Source organism: Oncorhynchus gorbuscha, unplaced genomic scaffold (assembly GCF_021184085.1).
Source record: "Oncorhynchus gorbuscha isolate QuinsamMale2020 ecotype Even-year unplaced genomic scaffold, OgorEven_v1.0 Un_scaffold_595, whole genome shotgun sequence".
NCBI lineage: Eukaryota > Metazoa > Chordata > Actinopteri > Salmoniformes > Salmonidae > Oncorhynchus > Oncorhynchus gorbuscha.
The window spans coordinates 187,501-206,555 of NW_025745430.1; the positions used below are offsets into that span (position 1 = coordinate 187,501).

At 49.5% G+C, this 19,055-nt stretch overlaps 1 protein-coding gene across 1 annotated transcript in view; it reads left to right on the forward strand.

Annotated features, from left to right (window-relative positions):
- LOC124018994 (rho GTPase-activating protein 8-like) overlaps positions 1-10,111 on the forward strand; it is a 42,612-nt gene extending 32,501 nt beyond the window's left edge. The window contains exons 8-13 of the mRNA XM_046334318.1: positions 715-819; positions 957-1,030; positions 1,532-1,609; positions 3,857-3,985; positions 4,336-4,439; positions 9,237-10,111. Coding sequence (XP_046190274.1) covers positions 715-819; positions 957-1,030; positions 1,532-1,609; positions 3,857-3,985; positions 4,336-4,439; positions 9,237-9,434 — 688 coding nt within the window. The 3' untranslated portion in view covers positions 9,435-10,111. The remainder of the gene's footprint in view (positions 1-714; positions 820-956; positions 1,031-1,531; positions 1,610-3,856; positions 3,986-4,335; positions 4,440-9,236) is intronic.
- The last annotated feature ends 8,944 nt before the right edge of the window (positions 10,112-19,055 follow it).

Genomic DNA, 19,055 nt, shown 5'->3' on the forward strand with positions numbered 1-19,055 from the left:
TGTGGATGTAGATACTTTTGTACCTGTTTCCTCCAGCATCTTCACAAGGTCCTTTGCTGTTGTTCTGGGATTGATTTGCACTTTTTGCACCAAAGCACGTTCATCTCTAGGAGACAGAATGCATCTCCTTCCTGAGCGGTATGACGGCTGCGTGGTCCCATGGTGTTTATACTTGCGTACTATTGTTTGTACAGATGAACGTGGTACCTTCAGGTGTTTGGAAATTGCTCCCAAGGATGTTCCAGACTTGTGGAGGGCAACAAAAAAAAATCTGAGGTCTTGGCTGATTTCTTTTGATTTTCCCATGATGTCAAGCAAAGAGACACTGAGTTTGAAGGTAGGCCTTGAAATACATCCACAGGTACACCTCTAATAGACTCAAATAATGTAAATTAGCCTATCAGAAGCTTCTAAAGCCATGACATCACTTTCTGGAATTTTCCAAGCTGTTTAAAGGCACAGTCAACTTAGTGTATGTAAATGTCTGACCCACTGGAATTGTGATACAGTGAATTATAAGTGATATAATCTGTCTGTAAACAATTGTTGGAATAATTACTTGTCATGCACAAGGTAGATGTCCTAACAGACTTGCCAAAACTATAGTTTGTTAACAAGAACTTTGTGGAGCGTTTGAAAAACGAGTTAATGACTCCAATCTAAGAGTATGTAAACTTCTGACTTCAACGGTACACGCCCATGTATTTACTACAGGCATGACGAGAGGCTGCAGGCGGCCCAGAAGGGAGGTCCCTCATCTAAGACTCCTCCCCCTAGACCTCCTCTGCCCACTCAGCAGTTTGGAGTCAGCCTGCAATAGTGAGTATTTTAGCTGAGTTCCCTTTAATCGTCCCCCCCCTCCCCCTTAGCCGCTCCATATTTCCACCGTGGTTATGCCAACTAATATGATGTACCATACTGCAAGCCTACTGAATTAGACGTGTTCTGTTCCCCAGTATTGCTGAGAAGAACCAGGGAGTTATGATCCCTCCTGTGATGTCCCAGACTGTGTCTTATCTCAAAGACAAAGGTAAGAAGATAGGAGCTGTCTGATAGGACCTTGGATCAGGTACCAGACCTCTACAGTATAATAGTTGTTGAGGTAGGAGCTGTCTGATAGGACCTTGGATCAGGTACAGGACCTCTACAGTAATAGTTGTTGAGGTAGGAGCTGTCTGATAGGACCTTGGATCAGGTACAGGACCTCTACAGTAATAGTTGTTGAGGTAGGAGCTGTCTGATAGGACCTTGGCTCAGGTACAGGACCTCTACAGTAATAGTTGTTGAGAGAGGAGCTGTCTGATAGGACCTTGGATCAGGTACCAGACCTCTACAGTATAATAGTTGAGGTAGGAGCTGTCTGATAGGACCTTGGATCAGGTACCAGACCTCTACAGTAATATTTGAGGTAGGAGCTGTCTGTCACTCCCTCCCACCTCTCCTCAGGCCTCCAGACAGAAGGTATCTTCAGGTACAGGACCTCTACAGTAATAGTAGTTGAAGCCCTTCACTCCCTCCCACCTCTCCTCAGGCCTCCAGACAGAAGGCATCTTCAGGAGGTCCGCTCGTGTTCAGCTCATCAAGGACGTCCAGAAGCTCTACAACCAGGGTGAGATGGAACCTTTATAACCTCCATAACAACCTTTATAACCTCCATAATAACCTTTATAATCTCCATAATACCCTCTATAACCTCCATAATACCCTCTATAACCTCCATAATACCCTCTATAACCTCCATAATACCCTCTATAACCTCCATAATACCCTCTATAACCTCCATAATACCCTCTATAACCTCCATAATACCCTCTATAACCTCCATAATACCCTTTATAACCTCCATAATAACCCTTATAACCTCCATAATAACCTTTATAACCTCCGTAATAACCTTTATAAGCTCCATAATAACTTGTATAACCTCCATAATAACCTTTATAAGCTCCATAATAACCTTTATAAGCTCCATAATAACTTGTATAACCTCCATAATAACCTTTATAACCTCCATAATAACCTATATAACCTCCACAATAACCTTTATAAGCTCCATAATAACCTTTATAAGCTCCATAATAACTTCTATAACCTCCATAATAACTTCTATAACCTCCATAATAACCTTTATAACCTCCATTTTAACTTGTATAACCTCCATAATAACCTATATAACAACCTTTATAACCTCCATAATAACCTTTATAACCTCCATAATAACCTCCATAATAACCTTTATAACCTCCATAACAACCTTAATAACCTCCATAATACCCTCTATAACCTCCATAATAACCTTTATAACCTCCATAATAACCTCCATAATACCCTCTATAACCTCCATAATAACTTTTATAACCTCCATAATAACCTCCATAATAACCTTAATAACCTCCATAATACCCTCTATAACCTCCATAATACCCTCTATAACCTCCATAATAACCTTTATAACCTCCATAATACCCTCTATAACCTCCATAATACCCTCTATAATCTCCATAATACCCTCTATAACCTCCATAATAACTTTTATAACCTCCATAATACCCTCTATAACCTCCATAATAACCTATATAACCTCCATAATAACTTTTATAACCTCCATAATACCCTCTATAACCTCCACAATAACCTTTATAACCTCCATAATACCCTCTATAATCTCCATAATACCCTCTATAATCTCCATATTAACTTTTATAAACTCCATAATAACCTCCATATTAACTTTTAGAACTTCCATAATACCCTCGATAACCTCCATAATACCCTCTATAACCTCCATATTAACTTTTAGAACCTCCATAATACCCTCTATAACCTCCATAATAACCTTTATAATAACCTTTATAAGCTCTACAACCAGGGTGAGATGGAACCTCTATAACCTGCCTAATAAACTCTATAACCTCCCTAATAACCTATATAACCTCCTATAAGCCCTTTAACCAGAGGTAGAGGAGCTGGAACTCTGAGCCCCGCCAGGGGCGGGGGTCTCCCGTGGCCAGGGGCGGGGGTCTCCCGTGGCCAGGGGCGGGGGTCTCCCGTGGCCAGGGGCGGGGGTTTTATCTCTCACTACCAGGAAGCAGAGATCAATAATAATCCAGATCAACCTCTATCTCCTCTGTCTCGGATGACATCACACCACAGCCCCATGTCCCCCCCAGACCTCTGTTGACTGCAGCAGGCCAGCAGACTGAGTTTCCATGAGTAAAACCACGTACTGTCTGAACCACACACTAGATACAGTACAGAGAGAGATTTGTAGAAAACATGACAATTATAACAATCTATGATTCCATTTCAATAGTTTGAATGTAGCGTTTGCGTCAAGGTTGTCCATGGAATGGTTTTACTCTGGACTCAGACATCCGGTGTGCTCAGTATTGATAAAGAAGTCCAATGGCCGCCATCAGTCAGAGGATGAATCTGTGGTCCAGGTTTTTAGCTGCTCAGTTAGACCAGCTATACAGAGACCTGATAACAGACTATGTGCAGAAAGAAGAGCACAACTCTCTGTCTCTCCTCCTCAGGGAAGCTCAGTCTGTTATCAGGTCTCTGTCTCTCCTCCTCAGGGAAGCTCAGTCTGTTATCAGGTCTCTGTCTCTCCTCCTCCTCAGGGAAGCTCAGTCAGTCTGTTATCAGGTCTCTGTCTCTCCTCCTCCTCAGGGAAGCTCAGTCTGTTATCAGGTCTCTGTCTCTCCTCCTCCTCAGGGAAGCTCAGTCTGTTATCAGGTCTCTGTCTCTCCTCCTCCTCCTCAGGGAAGCTCATTTGGTCTGTTATCAGGTCTCTGTCTCTCCTCCTCCTCAGGGAAGCTCAGTCTGTTATCAGGTCTCTGTCTGTCCTCCTCAGGGAAGCCAGTGGTGTTTGAGCAGTACGGAGACATCCACGTGCCTGCTGTCATCCTGAAGACCTTCCTCAGAGAGCTTCCTGAACCTCTGCTCACCTTCCCCCTCTACCACCAGATACAGGACATAGTCCGTAAGTACATGAGGCTTTAGCTCAGCAGGCTAAACACACTGTTGTGACACGTAGGTCCACGGGTCCAATACAATGCCTTTTCCCTACAGAGTTCTCTGTCGACATCGTTCACACGCACTCTTAAGCCTTAGCTCCACCAATCTCTTTAAAATGTCACATGACGGCGGCTCTCTCTTCGTGGGCGCCGGCTCTACTTTTTTCCACCATAATTTGTAAATACATTCATTAAAAATCCTACAATGTGATTTTCTGGATTTCTGGATTTCTGGATTTCTGGATTTTCTGGTGACCCGGTGTATCTGAACTGGAAAGAGAACCACAACGTGTGATGTGTGACGTTGTTGTTCCAGGAGTGGAGAGCAGTCTACGAGTGACCACCTGTAAACACATCCTAGAGAGACTACCAGAACACAACTACATGGTGTTGAAGTACCTGCTCTGCTTCCTGAACATGGTAACAACACCGCACAACAACATGACACAACACCGCACGGCAACATGACACAACACCGCACAACAACATGACACAACACCGCACAACAACATGACACAACACCGCACCGCACGGCAACGCACAACACCGCACGGCAACGCACAACACCGCACGGCAACGCACAACAACATGACACAACACCGCACAACAACACACAACAACATGACACAACACCGCACGGCAACACACAACAACATGACACAACACCGCACGGCAACACACAACAACATGACACAACACCGCACAACAACATGACACAACGCCGCACGGCAACACACAACACCGCACGGCAACACACAACAACATGACACAACACCGCACGGCAACACACAACAACATGACACAACACCGCACAACAACATGACACAACACCGCACGGCAACGCACAACACCGCACGGCAACACACAACACCGCACGGCAACGCACAACACCGCACTGCAACGCACAACACCGCAGGGCAACGCACAACAACATGACACAACAACATGACACAACACCGCACGGCAACACAAAACAACATGACACAACACCGCACAGCAACACACAACAACATGACACAACACCGCACGGCAACACACAACAACGTGACACAACGCCGCACGGCAACACACAACAACGTGACACAACGCCGCACGGCAACACACAACATGACACAACGCCGCACGGCAGCACACAACATGACACAACACCGCACGGCAACACACAACAACATGACACAACACCGCACAACAACATGACACAACACCGCACAACAACATGACACAACACCGCACAACAACATGACACAACACCGCACGGCAACACACAACACCGCACGGCAACACACAACACAACCACCATAACTTATATATATATATATTCTCAAAGGGCTTTGTTCTGCATATGAAGACAGACTCTTTACACAATGTGTAATGTCCTTAAGATGAGACTTCTCAAAGCCCACGGAATAAATATTGCTGAAAATGACAGTTTTGTTTGTGTCTGTTAAACCAAATCCACAGCTATATGAATGCCCTATAGACATTTTAGAAAAGGCCTGACCAACAAAAACCAGACCACTACAATAATAGTCCACTGTTGAGAGAAATCAAACCCACGTCCCCCTTTTTCTCCCATGTGAAATGCTGAGGTTTCAATGTAGAGAGAACCCCTCTCTCTCCGTTCACACTGACCTTTAACTAACCAACCTTAGCCAGAACTAACCCACAAGGCCTCAGACAGGACGGCTGGAGATGTGTCCCTAACAGCACCCTGGCCCCTATATAGTGCACTGCCTTAGACCAGGGCCCCATAGGGAATAGGGGAGCCATTTGGGATGAGGCTCAGACAGGACGGCTAGAGATGTGTCCCTAACAGCACCCTGGCCCCTATATAGTGCACTGCCTTTGACCAGGGCCCCATAGGGAATAGGGGAGCCATTTGGGATGAGGGCTTGCTCTGATCCAGATTGTAAGGACTCCCAGGGCGATGTATAAAGTTCACCAGGAGACTAATGCTGAGCTTCACTCTCTGAGACTTTACATTCACTTCCCATGCTGATGTTAATATAATGCTGAGCTCTCTGAGACTTTACATTCTCTTCCCATGCTGATGTGAATATAATGCTGAGCTCTCTGAGACTTTACATTCTCTTCCAATGCTGATGTTAATATAATGCTGCTTGTCTGGAACGTTCATATGGAGACAGTGTATTAGACTGTATCATCTAGTCAGATCTCTCCTGGGTTCTGTTAGACACATTATCAGACCGGGGGACTGGTTATCAGACCGGGGGACTGGTTATCGGACCGGGGGACTGGTTATCGGACCGGGGGACTGGTTATCGGACCGGGGGACTGGTTATCGGACCGGGGGACTGGTTATCGGACCGGGCTGACGGGGGACTGGTGATCGGACCGGGGGACTGGTGATCGGACCGGGGGACTGGTGATCGGACCCGGGGGACTGGTGATCGGACCGGGCTGGCGGGTTATCGGACCGGGGGACTGGTTATCGGTTATCGGACCGGGGGACTGGTTATCGGACCGGGCCGACGGGTTATCGGACCGGGGACTGGTTATCGGACCGGGCTGATGGGGTACTGGTTATCGGACCGGGGACTGGTTATCGGACCGGGGACTGGTTATCGGACCGCGCTGACGGGGGGAACTGGTTCAGACCGGGGACTGGTTATCGGACCGGGGAGTGGTTATCGGACCGGGCTGACGGGGGACTGGTTATCGGACCGGGGACTGGTTATCGGACCAGGCTGACGGGGGACTGGTTATCAGACCGAGGACTGGTTATCGGACCGGGGACTGGTTATCAGACCGGGCCGACGGGGGACTGGTTATCGGACCGGGCCGACGGGGGACTTGTTATCGGACCGGGCCGACGGGGGACTGGTTATCGGACCGGGCTGACGGGGGACTGGTTATCGGACCGGGCTGACGGGGGACTGGTTATCGGACCGGGCTGACGGGGGACTGGTTATCAGACCGGGGACTGGTTATCGGACCGGGCTGACCGGGGAATGGTTATCGGACCGGGGAATGGTTATCGGACCGGGGACTGGTTATCGGACCGGGCTGACGGGGGACTGGTTATCGGACCGGGCTGACGGGGGACTGGTTATCAGACCGGGGACTGGTTATTGGACCGGGCTGACCGGGGACTGGTTATCGGACCGGGACTGGTTATCGGACCGGGGACTGGTTATCGGACCGGGACTGGTTATCGGACCGGGCTGACGGGGACTGGTTATCGGACGGGGACTGGTTATCGGACCGGGCCGACGGGGACTGGTTATGGGACGGGGACTGGTTATCGGACCGGGCCGCGGGGGACTGGTTATCGGACCGGGACTGGTTATCGGACCGGGCTGACGGGGACTGGTTATGGGACCGGGACTGGTTATCAGACCGGGCCGACGGGGACTGGTTATCGGACCGGGCCGACGGGGGACTTGTTATCGGACCGGGCCGACGGGGACTTGTTATCGGACCGGGCCGGCGGGGACTGGTTATCGGACCGGGCTGACGGGGACTGGTTATCGGACCGGGCTGACGTGTGGGGGACTGGTTATCGGACCGGGCTGACGGGGACTGGTTATCAGACCGGGGGACTGGTTATCGGACCGGGCTGACCGGGGAATGGTTATCGGACCGGGGAATGGTTATCGGACCGGGGACTGGTTATCGGACCGGGCTGACGGGGGACTGGTTATCGGACCGGGCTGACGGGGGACTGGTTATCAGACCGGGGACTGGTTATTGGACCGGGCTGACCGGGGACTGGTTATCGGACCGGGGACTGGTTATCGGACCGGGGACTGGTTATCGGACCGGGGACTGGTTATCGGACCGGGCTGACGGGGGACTGGTTATCGGACCGGGCTGACGGGGGACTGGTTATCGGACCGGGGACTGGTTATCGGACCGGGCCGAGGGGGGACTGGTTATGGGACCGGGGACTGGTTATCGGACCGGGCCGACGGGGGACTGGTTATCGGACCGGGGACTGGTTATCGGACCGGGGACTGGTTATCGGACCGGGGACTGGTTATCGGACCGGGGACTGGTTATCGGACCGGGCTGACGGGGGACTGGTTATCGGACCGGGGACTGGTTATCGGACCGGGCCGACGGGGGACTGGTTATGGGACCGGGGACTGGTTATCGGACCGGGCCGAAGGGGGACTGGTTATCGGACCGGGGACTGGTTATCGGACCGGGGACTGGTTATCGGACCGGGGACTGGTTATCGGACCGGGACTGGTTATCGGACCGGGCTGACGGGGGACTGGTTATCGGACCGGGGACTGGTTGCTCGGACCGGGCTGACGGGGGACTGGTTATGGGACCGGGGACTGGTTATCGGACCGGGCCGACGGGGGACTGGTTATGGGACCGGGGACTGGTTATCGGACCGGGCCGACGGGGGACTGGTTATCGGACCGGGCCGACGGGGGACTGGTTATCGGACTGGGCCGACGGGGGACTGGTTATCGGACTGGGGACTGGTTATCGGACCGGGCCGACGGGGGACTGGTTATGGGACCGGGGACTGGTTATCGGACCGGGCTGACGGGGGACTGGTTATCGGACCGGGCTGACGGGGACTGGTTATCGGACCGGGCTGACGGGGACTGGTGCTCGGACCGGGCCGACGGGGGACTGGTTATCGGACCGGGCCGACGGGGGACTGGTTATCGGACCCGGCCGACGGGGACCTGGTTATCGGACCGGGCCGACGGGGGACTGGTTATCGGACCGGGCCGACGGGGGACTGGTTATCGGACCGGGCCGACGGGGGACTGGTTATCGGACCGGGCCGACGGGGGACTGGTTATGGGACCGGGGACTGGTTATCGGACCGGGCCGACGGGGGACTGGTTATGGGACCGGGGACTGGTTATCAGACCGGGCTGACAGGTTTATTAAAGGTTTTTTTTTGTGGATTAGCAGGCTTCTGTTCTGCCATGTAGTCTGTCAAACCAATAGGAGTAAATACATTCCTGGAATAGTCTTCTGTTGTCATACAGATCATTAGGATGTTGCCATTTTATATGTGGACTAGGTTGAATAGCAGGCAGTCTGTTTAGTCAGGATCGTACTCTGACAGGTTGAATGGCAGGCAGTCTGTTTAGTCAGGATCGTACTCTGACAGGTTGAATGGCAGGCAGTCTGTTTAGTCAGGATCGTACTCTGACAGGTTGAATAGCAGGCAGTCTGTTTAGTCAGGATCAAATGTAAACACTTTCTCTCTCCCTCTTCCAGGTCTCTCAGCAGAGTATCATCAACAAGATGTCTCCCTCCAACCTGGCTTGTGTGTTTGGTGTCAATCTGTCCTGGCCTTCTCAGGGCTCTGTCTCTCTGACATCTCTAACACCACTCAACATCTTCACTGAGATCCTTATAGAACATTACCATACAGTCTTCAGCTCCCGCTGCCCACGAGCAGAGGTACTGCCCTGATACCACCTGATACCAGCCCTGATACCACCTGATACCAGCCCTGATACCACCTGATACCAGCCCCGATACCACCTGATACCAGCCCTGATACCACCTGATACCAGCCCCGATACCACCTGATACCAGCCCTGATACCACCTGATACCAGCCCCGATACCACCTGATACCAGCCCCGATACCACCTGATACCAGTCCCGATACCACCTGATACCAGCCCTGATACCACCTGATACCAGCCCCGATACCACCTGATACCAGCCCGGATACCACCTGATACCAGCCCCGATACCACCTGATACCAGCCCCCGGTACCAGCCCACCACCGTACGGACAGGCTCCACTGCACAGCCCAACACCCAGCTACTCAACCCAACAAAACAGACACGCTGTGATTGTCTACTGGGACGACCTGTTTATGAAGAACGTCCCCAACCACCCGTTGCTGCTGAAACAAGATGGCTCCCAGAATCTGTTCCTTTTCTTTCTCCTGTGACATAATCCAATTTGTTTTGGTACACAGCTTACTGACTTTATTGTCCCCATGGGGAAATGTTGTTGCAGTGTCATGTACACATTTAAAGTGGCGTTTAGATACAAAACCAAATTGACAATACAACTTTCATAACAGTTACATACCAATAAAACATGTAATAATTATAAGAAATAAAGAAATAAAACATACATTAAAAGAAATGAAAAAAGACGTTAGCCTGCAGGTCTTACTGAGTCTATAGGAACATTAGCCTGCTGGCCTTACTGAGACTATAGGAACATTAGCCTGCTGGCCTTACTGAGACTATAGGAACATTAGCCTGCTGGTCTTACTGAGTCTATAGGAACATTAGCCTGCTGGTCTTACTGGGTCTATAGGAACATTAGCCTGCTGGCCTTACTGAGTCTATAGGAACATTAGCCTGCTGGTCTTACTGAGTCTATAGGAACATTAGCCTGCTGGCCTTACTGAGACTATAGGAACATTAGCCTGCTGGTCTTACTGAGTCTATAGGAACATTAGCCTGCTGGTCTTACTGGGTCTATAGGAACATTAGCCTGCTGGTCTTACTGAGTCTATAGGAACATTAGCCTGCTGGCCTTACTGAGTCTATAGGAACATTAGCCTGCTGGTCTTACTGAGTCTATAGGAACATTAGCCTGCTGGTCTTACTGAGTCTATAGGAACATTAGCCTGCTGGTCTTACTGAGTCTATAGGAACATTAGCCTTCTGGTCTTACTGAGTCTATAGGAACATTAGCCTGCTGGTCTTACTGAGTCTATAGGAACATTAGCCTGCTGGCCTTACTGAGACTATAGGAACATTAGCCTGCTGGCCTTACTGAGACTATAGGAACATTAGCCTGCTGGTCTTACTGAGTCTATAGGAACATTAGCCTGCTGGCCTTACTGAGACTATAGGAACATTAGCCTGCTGGCCTTACTGAGTCTATAGGAACATTAGCCTGCTGGTCTTACTGAGTCTATAGGAACATTAGCCTGCTGGCCTTACTGAGACTATAGGAACATTAGCCTGCTGGCCTTACTGAGTCTATAGGAACATTAGCCTGCTGGTCTTACTGAGTCTATAGGAACATTAGCCTGCTGGTCTTACTGAGTCTATAGGAACATTAGCCTGCTGGTCTTACTGGGTCTATAGGAACATTAGCCTGCTGGCCTTACTGAGTCTATAGGAACATTAGCTTGCTGGTCTTACTGAGTCTATAGGAACATTAGCCTGCTGGTCTTACTGGGTCTATAGGAACATTAGCCTGCTGGCCTTACTGAGTCTATAGGAACATTAGCTTGCTGGTCTTACTGAGTCTATAGGAACATTAGCCTGCTGGTCTTACTGGGTCTATAGGAACATTAGCCTGCTGGCCTTACTGAGTCTATAGGAACATTAGCCTGCTGGTCTTACTGAGTCTATAGGAACATTAGCCTGCTGGCCTTACTGAGTCTATAGGAACATTAGCCTGCTGGTCTTACTGAGTCTATAGGAACATTAGCCTGCTGGTCTTACTGAGTCTATAGGAACATTAGCCTGCTGGTCTTACTGGGTCTATAGGAACATTAGCCTGCTGGCCTTACTGAGTCTATAGGAACATTAGCTTGCTGGTCTTACTGAGTCTATAGGAACATTAGCCTGCTGGTCTTACTGGGTCTATAGGAACATTAGCCTGCTGGCCTTACTGAGTCTATAGGAACATTAGCCTGCTGGTCTTACTGAGTCTATAGGAACATTAGCCTGCTGGCCTTACTGAGTCTATAGGAACATTAGCCTGCTAGCCTTACTGAGTCTATAGGAACATTAGCCTGCTGGTCTTACTGAGTCTATAGGAACATTAGCCTGCTGGCCTTACTGAGACTATAGGAACATTAGCCTGCTGGCCTTACTGAGACTATAGGAACATTAGCCTGCTGGTCTTACTGAGTCTATAGGAACATTAGCCTGCTGGTCTTACTGAGTCTATAGGAACATTAGCCTGCTGGCCTTACTGAGACTATAGGAACATTAGCCTGCTGGCCTTACTGAGACTATAGGAACATTAGCCTGCTGGTCTTACTGAGTCTATAGGAACATTAGCCTGCTGGTCTTACTGAGTCTATAGGAACATTAGCCTGCTGGCCTTACTGAGTCTATAGGAACATTAGCCTGCTGGCCTTACTGAGACTATAGGAACATTAGCCTGCTGGCCTTACTGAGTCTATAGGAACATTAGCCTGCTGGTCTTACTGAGTCTATAGGAACATTAGCCTGCTGGCCTTACTGAGACTATAGGAACATTAGCCTGCTGGCCTTACTGAGTCTATAGGAACATTAGCCTGCTGGTCTTACTGAGTCTATAGGAACATTAGCCTGCTGGTCTTACTGAGTCTATAGGAACATTAGCCTGCTGGTCTTACTGGGTCTATAGGAACATTAGCCTGCTGGCCTTACTGAGTCTATAGGAACATTAGCTTGCTGGTCTTACTGAGTCTATAGGAACATTAGCCTGCTGGTCTTACTGGGTCTATAGGAACATTAGCCTGCTGGCCTTACTGAGTCTATAGGAACATTAGCTTGCTGGTCTTACTGAGTCTATAGGAACATTAGCCTGCTGGTCTTACTGGGTCTATAGGAACATTAGCCTGCTGGCCTTACTGAGTCTATAGGAACATTAGCCTGCTGGTCTTACTGAGTCTATAGGAACATTAGCCTGCTGGCCTTACTGAGTCTATAGGAACATTAGCCTGCTGGTCTTACTGAGTCTATAGGAACATTAGCCTGCTGGTCTTACTGAGTCTATAGGAACATTAGCCTGCTGGTCTTACTGGGTCTATAGGAACATTAGCCTGCTGGCCTTACTGAGTCTATAGGAACATTAGCTTGCTGGTCTTACTGAGTCTATAGGAACATTAGCCTGCTGGTCTTACTGGGTCTATAGGAACATTAGCCTGCTGGCCTTACTGAGTCTATAGGAACATTAGCTTGCTGGTCTTACTGAGTCTATAGGAACATTAGCCTGCTGGTCTTACTGGGTCTATAGGAACATTAGCCTGCTGGCCTTACTGAGTCTATAGGAACATTAGCCTGCTGGTCTTACTGAGTCTATAGGAACATTAGCCTGCTGGTCTTACTGAGTCTATAGGAACATTAGCCTGCTGGTCTTACTGAGTCTATAGGAACATTAGCCTGCTGGTCTTACTGAGTCTATAGGAACATTAGCCTGCTGGTCTTACTGAGTCTATAGGAACATTAGCCTGCTGGCCTTACTGAGTCTATAGGAACATTAGCCTGCTGGTCTTACTGAGTCTATAGGAACATTAGCCTGCTGGTCTTACTGAGTCTATAGGAACATTAGCCTGCTGGTCTTACTGGGTCTATAGGAACATTAGCCTGCTGGCCTTACTGAGTCTATAGGAACATTAGCTTGCTGGTCTTACTGAGTCTATAGGAACATTAGTCTGCTGGTCTTACTGGGTCTATAGGAACATTAGCCTGCTGGCCTTACTGAGTCTATAGGAACATTAGCTTGCTGGTCTTACTGAGTCTATAGGAACATTAGCCTGCTGGTCTTACTGGGTCTATAGGAACATTAGCCTGCTGGCCTTACTGAGTCTATAGGAACATTAGCCTGCTGGTCTTACTGAGTCTATAGGAACATTAGCCTGCTGGTCTTACTGAGTCTATAGGAACATTAGCCTGCTGGTCTTACTGAGTCTATAGGAACATTAGCCTGCTGGTCTTACTGAGTCTATAGGAACATTAGCCTGCTGGTCTTACTGAGTCTATAGGAACATTAGCCTGCTGGCCTTACTGAGTCTATAGGAACATTAGCCTGCTAGCCTTACTGAGTCTATAGGAACATTAGCCTGCTGGCCTTACTGAGTCTATAGGAACATTAGCCTGCTGGTCTTACTGGGTCTATAGGAACATTAGCCTGCTGGCCTTACTGAGTCTATAGGAACATTAGCCTGCTGGCCTTACTGAGTCTATAGGAACATTAGCCTGCTGGCCTTACTGAGTCTATAGGAACATTAGCCTGCTGGCCTTACTGAGTCTATAGGAACATTAGCCTGCTGGCCTTACTGAGTCTATAGGAACATTAGCCTGCTGGCCTTACTGAGTCTATAGGAACATTAGCCTGCTGGTCTTACTGGGTCTATAGGAACATTAGCCTGCTGGCCTTACTGAGACTATAGGAACATTAGCCTGCTGGCCTTACTGAGTCTATAGGAACATTAGCCTGCTGGCCTTACTGAGTCTATAGGAACATTAGCCTGCTGGTCTTACTGGGTCTATAGACATTTACATTACATTTAAGTCATTTAGCAGACGCTCTTATCCAGAGCGACTTACAAATTGGTGCAATCACCTTATGACATCCAGTGGGACAGTCACTTAACAATAGTGCATCTAAAACTTAGGGGGGGTGGGGTGAGAGGGATTACTTAACCTATCCTAGGTATTCCTTAAAGAGGTGGGGTTTCAGGTGTCTCCGGAAGGTGGTGATTGACTCCGCTGTCCTGGCGTCGTGAGGGAGTTTGTTCCACCATTGGGGGGCCAGGGCAGCGAACAGTTTTGACTGGGCTGAAGCGGGAGCTGTACTTCCTCAGTGGTAGGGAGGCGAGCAGGCCAGAGGTGGATGAACGCAGTGCCCTTGTTTGGGTGTAGGGCCTGATCAGAGCCTGGAGGTACTGAGGTGCCGTTCCCCTCACAGCTCCGTAGGCAAGCACCATGGTCTTGTAGCGGATGCGAGCTTCAACTGGAAGCCAGTGGGAACGGAGGAGCGGGGTGACGTGAGAGAACTTGGGAAGGTTGAACACTAGACGGGCTGCGGCGTTCTGGATGAGTTGTAGGGGTTTAATGGCACAGGCAGGGAGCCCAGCCAACAGCGAGTTGCAGTAATCCAGACGGGAGATGACAAGTGCCTGGATTAGGACCTGCGCCGCTTCCTGTGTGAGGCAGGGTCGTACTCTGCGGATGTTGTAGAGCATGAACCTACAGGAACGGGCCACCGCCTTGATGTTAGTTGAGAACGACAGGGTGTTGTCAGGATCACGCCAAGGTTCTTGGCGCTCTGGGAGGAGGACACAATGGAGTTGTCAACCGTGATGGCGAGATCATGGAACGGGCAGTCCTTCCCCGGGAGGAAGAGCAGCTCCGTCTTGCCGAGGTTCAGCTTGAGGTGGTGATCCGTCATCCACACTGATATGTCTGCCAGACATGCAGAGATGCGATTCGCCACCTGGTCATCAGAAGGGGGAAAGGAGAAGATTAATTGTGTGTCGTCTGCATAGCAATGATAAGAGAGACCATGTGAGGTTATGACAGAGCCAAGTGACTTGGTGTATAGCGAGAATAGGAGAGGGCCAAGAACAGAGCCCTGGGGGACACCAGTGGTGAGAGCGCGTGGTGAGGAGACAGATTCTCGCCACGCCACCTGGTAGGAGCGACCTGTCAGGTAGGACGCAATCCAAGCGTGGGCCGCGCCGGGAGATGCCCAACTCGGAGAGGGTGGAGAGGAGGATCTGATGGTTCACAGTATCGAAGGCAGCCGATAGATCTAGAAGGATGAGAGCAGAGGAGAGAGAGTTAGCTTTAGCAGTGCGGAGCGCCTCCGTGATACAGAGGAGAGCAGTCTCAGTTGAATGACTAGTCTTGAAACCTGACTGATTTGGATCAAGAAGGTCATTCAGAGAGAGATAGCGGGAGAGCTGGCCAAGGACGGCACGTTCAAGAGTTTTGGAGAGAAAAGAAAGAAGGGATACTGGTCTGTAATTGTTGACATCGGAGGGATCGAGTGTAGGTTTTTTCAGAAGGGGTGCAACTCTCGCTCTCTTGAAGACGGAAGGACGTAGCCAACGGTCAGGGATGAGTTGATGAGCGAGGTGAGGTAAGGGAGAAGGTCTCCGGAAATGGTCTGGAGAAGAGAGGAGGGGATAGGGTCAAGCGGGCAGGTTGTTGGGCGGCCGGCCGTCACAAGACGCGAGATTTCATCTGGAGAGAGAGGGGAGAAAGAGGTCAGAGCACAGGGTAGGGCAGTGTGAGCAGAACCAGCGGTGTCGTTTGACTTAGCAAACGAGGATCGGATGTCGTCGACCTTCTTTTCAAAATGGTTGACGAAGTCATCTGCAGAGAGGAGGAGGGGGGAGGGGGCGGAGGATTCAGGAGGGAGGAGAAGGTGGCAAAAGAGCTTCCTAGGGTTGGAGGCAGAAGCTTGGAATTTAGCGTGGTAGAAAGTGGCTTTAGCAGCAGAGACAGAGGAGGAAAATGTAGAGAGGAGGGAGTGAAAGGATGCCAGGTCCGCAGGGAGGCGAGTTTTCCTCCATTTCCGCTCGGCTGCCCGGAGCCCTGTTCTGTGAGCTCGCAATGAGTCATCGAGCCACGGAGCGGGAGGGGAGGACCGAGCCGGCCTGGAGGATAGGGGACATAGAGAGTCAAGGGATGCAGAGAGGGAGGAGAGGAGGGTTGAGGAGGCAGAATCAGGAGATAGGTGGGAGAAGGTTTGAGCGGAGGGAAGAGATGATAGGATGGAAGAGGAGAGAGTAGCGGGGGAGAGAGAGAGCGAAGGTTGGGACGGCGCGATACCATCCGAGTAGGGGCAGTGTGGGAGGTGTTGGATGAGAGCGAGAGGGAAAAGGATACAAGGCAGTGGTCGGAGACTTGGAGGGGAGTTGCAATGAGGTTAGTGGAAGAACAGCATCTAGTAAAGATGAGGTCGAGCGTATTGCCTGCCTTGTGAGTAGGGGGAAGGTGAGAGGGTGAGGTCAAAAGAGGAGAGGAGTGGAAAGAAGGAGGCAGAGAGGAAAGAGTCAAAGGTAGACGTGGGGAGGTTAAAGTCGCCCAGAACTGTGAGAGGTGAGCCGTCCTCAGGAAAGGAGCTTATCAAGGCATCAAGCTCATTGATGAACTCTCCGAGGGAACCTGGAGGGCGATAAATGATAAGGATGTTAAGCTTGAAAGGGCTAGTAACTGTGACAGCATGGAATTCAAAGGAGGCGATAGACAGATGGGTAAGGGGAGAAAGAGAGAATGACCACTTGGGAGAGATGAGGATCCCGGTGCCACCACCCCGCTGACCAGACGCTCTCGGGGTGTGCGAGAACACGTGGGCGGACGAAGAGAGAGCAGTAGGAGTAGCAGTGTTGTCTGTGGTGATCCATGTTTCCGTCAGGGCCAAGAAGTCGAGGGACTGGAGGGAGGCATGGGCTGAGATGAACTCTGCCTTGTTGACCGCATAGGAACATTAGCCTGCTGGCCTTACTGAGTCTATAGGAACATTAGCCTGCTGGCCTTACTGAGTCTATAGGAACATTAGCCTGCTGGTCTTACTGGGTCTATAGGAACATTAGCCTGCTTGCCTTACTGAGTCTATAGGAACATTAGCCTGCTAGCCTTACTGAGTCTATAGGAACATTAGCCTGCTAGCCTTACTGAGTCTATAGGAACATTAGCCTGCTGGCCTTACTGAGTCTATAGGAACATTAGCCTGCTGGTCTTACTGAGTCTATAGGAACATTAGCCTGCTGGCCTTACTGAGTCTATAGGAACATTAGCCTGCTGGCCTTACTGAGTCTATAGGAACATTAGCCTGCTGGTCTTACTGAGTCTATAGGAACATTAGCCTGCTGGTCTTACTGAGTCTATAGGAACATTAGCCTGCTGGTCTTACTGAGTCTATAGGAACATTAGCCTGCTGGTCTTACTGAGTCTATAGGAACATTAGCCTGCTGGCCTTACTGAGTCTATAGGAACATTAGCCTGCTGGCCTTACTGAGTCGATAGGAACATTAGCCTGCTGGCCTTACTGAGTCTATAGGAACATTAGCCTGCTGGCCTTACTGAGTCTATAGGAACATTAGCCTGCTGGTCTTACTGAGTCTATAGGAACATTAGCCTGCTGGTCTTACTGAGTCTATAGGAACATTAGCCTGCTGGTCTTACTGAGTCTATAGGAACATTAGCCTGCTGGTCTTACTGAGTCTATAGGAACATTAGCCTGCTGGCCTTACTGAGTCTATAGGAACATTAGCCTGCTGGTCTTACTGAGTCTATAGGAACATTAGCCTGCTGGTCTTACTGAGTCTATAGGAACATTAGCCTGCTGGTCTTACTGGGTCTATAGGAACATTAGCCTGCTGGTCTTACTGAGTCTATAGGATCATTAGCCTGCTGGTCTTACTGAGTCAATAGGAACATTAGCCTGCTGGTCTTACTGAGTCAATAGGAACATTAGCCTGCTGGTCTTACTGAGTCTATAGGATCATTAGCCTGCTGGTCTTACTGAGTCTATAGGAACATTAGCCTGCTGGTCTTACTGGGTCTATAGGAACATTAGCCTGCTGGTCTTACTGAGTCTATAGGAACATTAGCCTGCTGGTCTTACTGAGTCAATAGGAACATTAGCCTGCTGGCCTTACTGAGTCTATAGGATCATTAGCCTGCTGGTCTTACTGAGTCTATAGGATCATTAGCCTGCTGGTCTTACTGAGTCTATAGGAACATTAACTATCAGTCACTCTCCATGGAATGCCCACTGCCCTCTATATACAGTATGTAATGTATATTTAATGTTTGATCTGATTTGTTTAATGATGGACGAAACAAAAGCTAGCAACAGCAGAAGTCTATACTGCCCCCTACTGTAGTAACAGAAGAGGTCTATACTGCCCCCTACTGTAGTAACAGCAGAGGTCTATACTGCCCCCTACTGTAGTAGCAGAGGTCTATACTGCCCCCTACTGTAGTAGCAGAGGTCTATACTGCCCCCTACTGTAGGAACAGCAGAGGTCTATACTGCCCCCTACTGTAGTAACAGAGGTCTATACTGCCCACTACATCATACATTAGATGAAATCCAGACAGGAAGTAGTATTTCAGCAGGTGAGCTACATCATAATTTAGATGAAATCCAGACAGGAAGTAGTATTTCAGCAGGTGAGCTACATTATACATTAGATGAAATCCAGACAGGAAGTAGTATTTCAGCAGGTGAGCTACATCATACATTAGATGAAATCCAGACAGGAAGTAGTATTTCAGCAGGTGAGCTACATCATACATTAGATGAAATCCAGACAGGAAGTATTATTTCAGCAGGTGAGCTACATCATCATCAGGTGTCCTAGGGTCTACTGTAGAT